Raw genomic sequence first — 10,423 nt, forward strand, 5'->3', positions numbered from 1 at the left:
GTGTTGCCCACCATGTAATTACAAATTATAATGAAGATGTGATTAAATATAATCTGATAGACAGTGGTTATATTATATGTTCAAGGGGGGATTTATGCAGCGGTCCACGTGCCCTCATGGAACAAAAATTTATCAATTTTTTATTTAAATTTTAAGATATAAATATGTATATTTTATAAATTATTTTTACTAAAAAGTGTAAGTATCCTTATAATGTTAATAATTTTTTCATAATTTAATTCATATTTCATTTTATTTATAGTTATATTATTATAAATTGGAGATTAAATGGTTGAAATACTAATTTTCAGCACATACTATCAAAAAATTGAAAAATCAAGTGAAAATGATAAAAAAAATGAATTTGGACCACTAACGTGTAATATAGTCATTTAAGTATACGGTGTCCCCTATAAATGAGACCATAAATCCGTCATTGTATATGTTTGACAGTGATTGGTGATCATATTGAAAATCACGCATCAAAATGTAGCCTTTATTTAGAAATTATACGACCGATAATGACTAATAATCATGTTTTCACCAAAATTTAAGGTTTTATAAGGTAATTAAGATTCAATTGTGCATACATTTTATAGAAATTATTTGTAATCATTTTAGACAAATAATTGAGTTTAGATGCATTTTAGGGGTGAGTCCGAAATAAGACCAGGAAATGCAGTGGGTGGTGTGGGAGCAATGACAATGTCACAGCTTGTTCGCCATGTGAGCCAGAGCAGCAGCAGTCGCCACCGAAACTATCAACGGATGCTGCAATATGCCTCTTCTGCTCGGCTCCCCATTAATGTTGGTGAGAGGTGTTACACGGCATTTAACTCCTAATGATCCAACTCCTCGTAGTTGTTAGGAGTTGTCCCACATCGTTTGTGGGAGGGGCAGTTTGCTAGAATATAAGCAGCTAGATAATATCATACTAATGTGGAGTTAAGGCGTGCTCAGCAAGCCCAACAAGTGGTATCAGAGCTTCAGGTTATAAACGGTCCATAACAATCTCATATGGGCTCCAGAAGTGACCTAGGAAGAGGCAGATGGGCTTGCCCCAGAATTGGCTCAAGGAAAAGGCGGACGGGCCTTCCAGTATGGGCCTAGGGGGAGCAGATAGCCAGATGGACTTTCAGTATAGGTCGAGGGGGAGCCTGGTCACACTGAAGGAGGCAGAATCGACAGGTGTCGGGTCCGATGTGTGAAGAGGGATATTGTTAGGAGTTGTCCCACACCGTTTGTGGGATGGGCAGTTTGCTAGAATATAAGCAGCTAGATAACTCCAATTAGTATGAGGCATTTTGGGAGTGACCCAAAAACAAACCCGTGCGGGCTCGGCCCAAAGCGGACAATATCATACTAATGTGGAGTTAGGTCTGCTCAGCAAGCCCAACATTAGTATGTCTAATGCTTGCTGGATTTCTTTAAGTTCCGATTCCTTTGTATGTTCAGCTTGCACTGTAGGAATTTTTGGATTGTCATGTTAAATTGTTTACGTGAGGCAATGTCTAAGGCCTAATTAGTAATTAAGCTACACGCAAAAACAATAAATGTTTTAACGAGGCCTAATTAAGGCACTGTTATGAGCTTGTTGTAACTGTTGGGCCTTAAATTGTCACATGTTCCTTGTCGACAAGGTTGTAAAACATGTTTGTGACAAGTCTCTGCATATGCTTTCAGGCCGCTTTGCAAAATACAGCCCAAAAACTTATGGGCTAATGGTTTATCAATGATCAAAATGACTTCTGGGCTACTTACCTTTTCAGTCCAAAGTTTTTCTTTTCTGCCAAGTAAGCAAAAGTTTTTGGTCCCGACTTCAAATAAATTTAACTTGCTACTGAATCAAAATAATTTGATTATTTATACTTATTTATCTCGCCCCGGAAATGTCGCGATACCTCCAGTATTTTGCAGGAACCCTTCTGACCGTTTCACCCCATCCTGACCTTTAGGGCAATATCAGAGGAGAATGAGGACGTGCGGTCTGAGCTTTAGCATTCGTCCGTTTAATCCATTTTACCATTTTTAATTTTAAAAATATCGCTAAATATGTACTTAAATAAATATATGAATAAGTAATTTATTCCAACGGTAGAATTGTAAATTTTGAAATAAATTCAGCAAATACATATTACCACAATTTGTGATTAATATAAATAATATAAGTGCGTGTGTGCGAATAACAGATTAATAAACTGCGAAAAATAAATAAAGAATATGACGGAGATGTTCTCGAGTCCAGTCGTATAACTGTCTCCTTAAAGTTATTACGGCCCTCATCGTATATGCGAGTCGCTAGCCTCCCAAGATAAAACGAGAAGACGATGGTGTTGTACGAACAACGCCTTCGGCGAACTAGAACATGGTAATAAACTACACCGGAACAGAGAAAGTAGGGTTTGTGTTTAGGAGGCGGTTGTGATTTGTATATCGAATGAATACCTAACCCTAAGCCTAATACGATATTATATAGCCTCGAGGGAAATGTGTGCGCTACTTCACGCGTAATTAAATAAAACACGTTAATTGATAATCAAATCCGTAATTGAATCAGATTATTATGACGCCAAATCAATTCTAATAATTTATAATCAAAAACTAATTAAGAATTTAAAAGTTCAAGCCCAGTGGAAATTAAATTTAACAAAACTAATCCGTAATTATTCGGGTCAATTTTTCGCTACACGTCGCACACGCGGGTAAGCTCGAAGGCTTCGTAAGCCTTAAAAGCCCATGCGTTGTACCCCTGCACGCGCACGTAGACGTTGGAGCAATACATAGGTAACACATTTGAACACTACATGAGTATTTTCTATATAAAATTATGTATGCTCCTTTACAAAATTAATATGAGACTTTTTTTTCTTCCACAAATTTCGACTACTAAGAGACCAACTTTAAATGATCATATCTCATCTACCTCTTAGTGATTTTGAGTGATTCAAAATGTCTCAAAAAGCTCTATCGGAAGAGAACGCATTCCACGTGTCAGTCGTTGCGCACACACAATATTCGTCACTCAAATTATACCTCAAATTAACTTGATAATGTGGAACTACATCCCACATTTTCTAACAATACAAACACACTTGTGCATTCACAATAAAATTCCGTACCTAGGAGGCTCAAACATTTTTTCGATCATTTGCAATTGAACGTTCTCTGTGAGATTTCTATTCTTTTTCTCTCTTGGTCTCTTTACTTCCCGGTAACAACCCATACGCATATCAACGAAATCAGTGGAGAAATAATTGTTGGGATTCAATTGATCGATGTTATACCCCTCTACTTAGTTTGTCTTCACGAGACGAGAATGCTTCATTAATCATAAATATGGGATTATTAAAATAATTGTTCCCTTGAGAAATTTGTCCTGTATATAATCACATGTTACCATGTGACAATTTCTTTTTTGTTTGTGTTTCAAAGGACTTGTTGCTAACCTTTTCCTAGTTGTGTTGTGTGCAATCAATTTTCATGCTATGTTATCATTGCTCTATATTATTTGTCAGATTTCAGACGTACGTATCCTAGTTTTTGTCTTTCAGTATTGCTGCCCAAACACATGTAACTTTCACAGTTTAATTTGGTATCCTGTCACAACACAATTTAGGCACATGATCAATGGCCTTAATTATGTGACAAGCTTTTTTATATTACTGTGAATCACACATTAATATAACAAAACAAGGGTCAGATGAAGCCTGATTAAAGGGTCATTATGAACCAACTATATTTCTGGTTGCAAAAACATTCAAATGAAGCCCAGAAAAATAACAAAACATACGAGAACAGACATACAGACACTTGACTCACCTGAATTGCTAGCTTTTTGATGGGTGAATGGAAAATAAAAGAAAACAAGAACTTTTATATTTGAATAGTCTGATAAGTGATTAAGAGAATATAAAATAGTAGTGTGAGTTGCCGAATCAGTGTAATCACATTCTAGACCAAGTAAAGTCCACTAATCAAGAGCAGACATGAGACAGCTCAATCTCTGTGGCAATGGTGCATCAATGGGAGACATTTACTATTATCTTATTCTGGCACTGATATGCTAACAAGTTTCTATATTTAACAAGTATACTTGATACACAATACCAGTATTAATATACTTCTACTGCTATAACTCTCTTTACTACAACCACAAACAGATCTTAAGCAGCATTTACTAGGGATCTACAATATAATAAACTCTCCTTACCTGGCCATTTTGTACTTAAGAATCTGTACATTAATTTCTGCTACACTACATGTTTCTTGTCATCTTCTTCTTCTTCTTCATCCCCATCTGTTGTGTCCTGGACCATCTCATCATCTTTAAGATTCTTTCATCAAAACTGTCTCATTACATGCTCCTGTTTTACTAAAGCTTCTCACCTATTTTTGGTCACATGATTCATGATGTATCCTATCTGCTTGCATTGATCATTTGCTAGCTACTTGTATCTGTTACTTGCTGTGTTACAATATATGAATATTGATTTATAAAATATCCGCCTTAAGTGTTACACAAACATTTAATAAGAATAACGCGCATTTGACGCATGTACATGAATGTTTTTAAATAATCTGGAAACATGTTTCTGATCATTTGTTGGGATTATGAAGAATTTAATTGGAGTTGAATGCATGCCAGGAGAGACACTGCTAGGATGGTTCCTGTGAGATTATGATATGAATAAACCTAATAAATGGAACCGCGTTTAATCCATATCTTCCAAAATCCATAATCACGTTTAAAGATTAAGCAACTGTTAAGTTCGTAGAAGCTGCATAATCATATCCCAGTCAGAATCAGATAAAGCAGCACTAATTATATTACTACTTGTTGACACTAATTAAAAAGGTTGCTAAATAGTTGCGTAATTGTAGAATAATCAGAATAGTAGTAGTATAAAGATACAGTATATTAACTGCGATTCTTGAAGTGATCAGGAAGAATAAAGATAATGCTACTGGTGTGTCTGTGTCTGCTCGAAGAGGGCATGATAATGTTAAAAGAATGATTAAGAATAGATAAACGGGGGTGTTAAAAAGTAATTAAAAGGGTATCAAATTGAATTAAGCATGCTTTGATTCCTTTAATTACAAAAGCTTAAAGGCACAATGCTACAACACAGAGAGGGGGGTGAGACTTTTGAACCTTTAATTTTTAATTTTTGGTGTCACATGCATCTTCTTGGGGACCATTTACATATGATATAGCAAGCTTCAAAGAGCATGTCGAGTGTAGTCTCCCCAATAAAACCTTATTAACTACTCTAAGCTCTAAGCCCCATTGACATAAATTAAGTAGAAAAGTACAATTTGCATGCTGTGTTACAGTTAGCTTTGCTTTAAAAGAACATTTCATGCTATTGGACTCTGCAATTGTTCTGTGCTTACAGTGGATGCTGGTTTTGCTTGCTAAAAAACTATCTTTGAAGAAAGCTAACTCAACTTTTAAGAAGAGTCCACTAGCTGTATATACATTTTATAATGGAGCCTCTTTCTTGGTTAACTCAGTAACCATGGACAAGTTACCATGAAAAGCTAGCTACCACATCAATTCTCAAGAATTCCTTAATCTATACCTCAGATATCTTTACCGAGATTTAGGAAAACTTTAATAATTACTACTCACAGATTTGTATTGGTAATTGGAATTAACAGATTATTTAATAAAACTTTGGAATTTTATACTTTATGTACCAGTAACTTGCATTACACCTATACTATCAGTACTAGCTGTATCGCCTTTACCAGGAAACCAGCTAATCAAGTTTTGATTCTTTATCATAAATTTTCCTAACTATGACTAAGATATATACAAGGTTCATGGTTAATGAATCTAGTTTACAAAAATCGGAACCTTAAATTCATGTTATGGTGTTTGAATATACAATTTAATTGTGTGTAATGGGAATCTCATTACCTCTGTTGGTGGGTAAATCAAACTCATTATAACCCTTGAAATTCCATTTCATTCTCATTTGTATTTACCCCGTTCCTATATCCTCCATTCAATTGCTGATTCTCATTTCCATCATGCATTCAAACCCCCCCCCCAATCGTTAAAGTATACTTTTACAACGAGTTTTTACTTGTGAGCCCGAAAACAACTTTATTCAAAAGCACCACTAAATTATGGTGCATGTAAAAATAGAGAGATTGGTTCAAAACAAAATTTCTAATTCAGGCTTGAAGCAGGGAAGTAGAAGTAACCAAAAAGAAAAGCTTGTGCACAAGTAAAACATATACATAATACAGTACCATTACATACATACAAGAGATGTAGCTAATTGCTTGCTAATTACTTCTAAGTAGATGCTAATTCCTAAGATCAGTAGAGTTACAAGCCAGAAAATTCACACATTTTAGCAATGACTTAATTGGCATGGTTAATGACTAGTGGGGGAGAGGTTAGTTTGCTATTAGGTAAAATTAACAGACACAATCTAAGAGAATGGAGGGATTATAGCACATGATATATGTCCTAATCTTTGTAATTAACTGCAGGAATCAACAGATATCTGATACACCCTCATGCAAAGGATTGATGTTTGATGATTTGTTTAGGTGTTTAGATATTGTAGCTAGACTGTGTTTGAGGATTGATGATGAGTAACTGGATCTGACAAATGTGTGAAGATGACTGGTGCACCATGTTGCGGATAAAGAAGCATCAACACCGTTGGTGCATGTTGATACTGTGGGGACAAGCCAAATGAAAATTTTTGTAATATGATGGCAAGTGTAAGTTTTGCTTGCAACATTGCTAGATTTTGGCCTATGCATGTCCGTACACCAAGGCTAAATGGCATGAATGCAACAGGGTGCTTGCTGGCTTTGGCTACCCCTTCACAAAATCTACCAGGGTTAAACACATTCACATCATTTCCCCATATGCTTGGATCATGATGAACTGCCAAGATTGGGATCAATATTTGGGTGCCACGTGGGACCTTGCAACTCCCCAGCTCCACGTCGGCTTTTGCTCGTCGGATTGTCGCCACCACCGGAGGGTAAAGCCGTAAGGTTTCATTCAGGATCATACCTAGCTGCAAATTATAAGACCACATTGTCAGCCTCATAAAAATGGTACTAACATTATTTTTAAGGTCACCCAATGATATTAGTGATAGACGAAAAAGAGTGTCATCATATCAAATGTTTCCATTATTGGGTAACAAATCAAAAAGGTCAAAGATTTTGAGAGGACTTAATTGTAAAATTCTACATCAACTACATTACAAAACCTTACAAATTTGTATCTACAATAATCGGTATTCTAAAATATCATAGGCGGTGCTTAATGAAGTCCGAAACCAAAATTAGCTTAAGCTGAACTTTTGTTCTCTTTCGAAAAAAATATTAATGCTAACATATGTAAACATGATAAGAAAGGGAGGGAGGGGGAAGTTATACCATCTTAAGCTTTGAAACATCATCTTTAGTGGGGATGTCATGTGGACCACAGACCTTCAATACCTCGTCACGTGCTAGCACCTGCCATTGAGGGTGCATTGCTAGCAAAACGGTCGTCCAGGTCAGCAAATTTGATGTTGTTTGCTCTCCGGCAAAGAAAAAGCTCTTGCACTCCTCTGCAATATCATGGACTGTGATACGTGATGATAATGACGGATTAAGTTCTGCTGTTATCGTCCTTCTCTTCATCGACTCCTTCATGCTTGCTTGGATCATAAGCCCGAGTAAATCTTTCGGACCATTTTCTAACATTATTTCACTATCCCAATTCTTCATTCTTTCGTCAATCACTTTCATTAAGGATTTCTTGATTTCCTTCTCCAGTTTCCAAGATTTCAGGTTCCTCTTTGTAGGCAAAAATCTGATTCATGAATGAATACAATTGTTATAAACTAAACCAAACCAAACATATCACTATACCACGAGTTAAGTCAAAAGAATGATGATGATATGTACGCAGATCTTACCTCTCCGTGTGATCAAGAATTAATATATAGTGGTACAGAAAGCAATTAAATAAAAAGAAAGTACCTATAACCAGGGATGAATACTTTCTGAAAAGCTTCAGAAGCTAGGGCCATCTGTTGGGCTTGAAGTTGGAAAATGGTCTGACCATCTTCATAACTGGGGCCAAATGCAGTTCTGGTAACAGTTTCTTCTGTCAATGTTTGATACCACTTGGAAACTTCAATTTCCACATCACCAGAATCAGACATTGCCACCCACTTGTCTAGCATCTCCACCACACTAGTAGCTGCTGCTGGAATCAACAACTGAAACAAAATATCAAAATATTACTTTACTATAATTTCATTAGTTATATTTTAATTACTACTTGATAAATATACTATTAGTCTACTACATACTTTGAGATTTTCCATATGGAAAGTAGGGGTGATGATTTTCCTATGGTGAGCCCATTTTTCTCCTTTGAGACTCAATAAACCATCACCTTCAAGCTGCTTGATAAGAGGGTGAGCCTCATTCTTCTCATAGAATTCTGATTTTGTGGTAAAAATTTCTCTAATCAGGTCAGGATCAGCCACTGTCAGTCTCACAGTCGGTCCAAACCAAACAAGAAATGTTGGACCTAAACATCATATAATTAACCAAATTAAGTAAAATCTCCAAGATTAGGCAATGAATATAAACAGTAAGTGAAACTGTAAACACTTAAAGAAGGACGCAGAAAAAGGGCTTCAAGTAGAAACTAAAAAGTTAGCAAAAAGAGGAATGGGGATCGGAAGTTAGGAGGGGAGAGGCCTGGCTGCTGCTGCTGCTGCACTGCAGAGTAGATATAGAGTAGACCCTACTCAACTGTATAATTATTTGCAAGTGATATATATGATGATGATGAGAGAGAGAAACAAAAAGAAAGATGAGAAGAAGACAACTCAAAACTATGCCCACTACCGAACACAACTTCATTTTCAAAATATTCACAATTTTCTGTACCAAAAACAGCCAGCCAGCCCAGCTCCAACAAAAAATCTATAATAACTACTATAAGGACATGTTAAATGCAGAAACTTTTTATTTTTTTAACTCCATGACCATCAATGTACTTGTTATTAAAGACACCAGAACTACTCTCTCTCTCTCTCTCTCTCTCTCTGCAGAGAGAGATGATGAGATAGTTCAGTAATTTTCTCTTTTTACATGAACAAGTACTTAATTAGTTTCAGAAAATTCAGAAAAAAGGATTGTAAGATTTTTGATTTCATAATTCAGCAAAACTCTGATTATATGCATACAGAAAAAGAGATAAAGCGGGAAGGTGCAGTCTGAAGTTATTACATGAAGCTGGTAAGCGTCTAAGCTGGACAGCAAAAAAAAGAAAAGGCTTAAGATCTTTTAAAAGGACAAATATCCAAAACTTAGTTCCAGAAAATCTGTCCAAAAAAATAAAGTTGACATCAATAGCTCTTTCCAATTATCAAGGGTAGCTAGGCTAGCTAGCCAGCTCCCATTAAAGATACATGGAGTAGTACACAAACAATAAACTGAATTTAAGGCCAAAAATATTACTGTACAGACTTGTAATATCATGTGTATAGTCATCTTGACAGCACATAAGAAGCTGCATGCCAAGAATGAAGTATTTATAACAAATATAGTTTTATATCATGGACAAGAACACCAAACCCCACCAACTTAAGATCGTTAAACCAAACCAAATATACCCAGTATATCTGGTTCGATCAGAAAGTCTGGTGAAGGTGCGGATATTTATACATATGGTTGTTTCATTAGATTCGAAAGAAGAGAGATGAAGTGAAGTAATATAAAGAAAACGACAAATAAACATGAAACATACCATAAATTTTCTTCCAATGGTGGTAAAAGGAGAGGACTCTAGGCAGTATATTGTGAGAGAAAGGAAAAGGCATGGGCTTAGCTGAGGCCTTCATCATTAAGCTCATAATCTCCTTAGCATTGCCTATCAAGAATTTATAAGAAGGCCCTTTAATCCCTTGCTTACTGAAGTGTTGTTCAATCTTTCTAGGCTTCCACCAAAACATAACCATTATCTTTAGCAAAAATATACCCACAAGAGCACAAAAAACAAACACTTTCATATCAAAGTAATGTTTATTAAAACTATCTTCTTGATCTTCCATTTTGAAGCTACTTTTATCTTCTCTTGGCTTCTCTTTTTGTAATGCTCCTACCAACAAGTTTGAGAGAGAGATATGGACAGAAAGAAAATGAGAGGAAAGGTTTATTTGGCAAGGCCAAATAAGTTGGGGGCCAGGTCCGCCATTTGTATTACAAGTATTAATAAGGGTCAACGAAATATTTTTTAAATTATAATTTTTAATTTCTTAATTATCTCAGCACAATGTTAGCTTTGTCCCTTCTAAGTTCTTATCAGTATCTATTCATGGAAAACAGAAAAAAAAATTATACATTCCAGACCAATGCCCTTTGGTAATCGTTTTGAAAT

At 35.8% G+C, this 10,423-nt stretch overlaps 1 protein-coding gene across 1 annotated transcript; it reads right to left on the minus strand.

The window, feature by feature from the left end:
- Window positions 1-6,226: 6,226 nt before the first annotated feature.
- On the minus strand, window positions 6,227-10,210 carry LOC141720587 (cytochrome P450 734A1-like). Its single transcript, XM_074523078.1, has 5 exons — window positions 9,794-10,210; window positions 8,343-8,566; window positions 8,008-8,249; window positions 7,417-7,837; window positions 6,227-7,049 (listed from the first exon to the last, which is right to left on the minus strand). Exons 1-5 carry the CDS (start codon window positions 10,095-10,097, stop codon window positions 6,585-6,587), a joined length of 1,656 nt encoding a protein of 551 aa, XP_074379179.1. The 5' UTR covers window positions 10,098-10,210; the 3' UTR covers window positions 6,227-6,584.
- Window positions 10,211-10,423: the final 213 nt, after the last annotated feature.

The sequence above is a fragment of the Apium graveolens genome, chromosome 4 (assembly GCF_009905375.1).
Source record: "Apium graveolens cultivar Ventura chromosome 4, ASM990537v1, whole genome shotgun sequence".
NCBI classification, from domain to species: domain Eukaryota; kingdom Viridiplantae; phylum Streptophyta; class Magnoliopsida; order Apiales; family Apiaceae; genus Apium; species Apium graveolens.

What these genes read in the sequence shown, in the direction of transcription:
- LOC141720587 (XM_074523078.1), bottom strand. Translation starts at nt 10,097, where the DNA reads ATGGAAGATCAAGAAGATAGTTTTAATAAACATTACTTTGATATGAAA. An exon ending in CCATTGGAAGAAAATTTATG is followed by an intron (nt 8,567 to 9,793) that starts GTATGTTTCATG and finishes TATGATGTTTAG; the next exon opens with GTCCAACATTTCTTGTTTGG. An exon ending in TCCATATGGAAAATCTCAAA is followed by an intron (nt 8,250 to 8,342) that starts GTATGTAGTAGA and finishes ATTTTGTTTCAG; the next exon opens with TTGTTGATTCCAGCAGCAGC.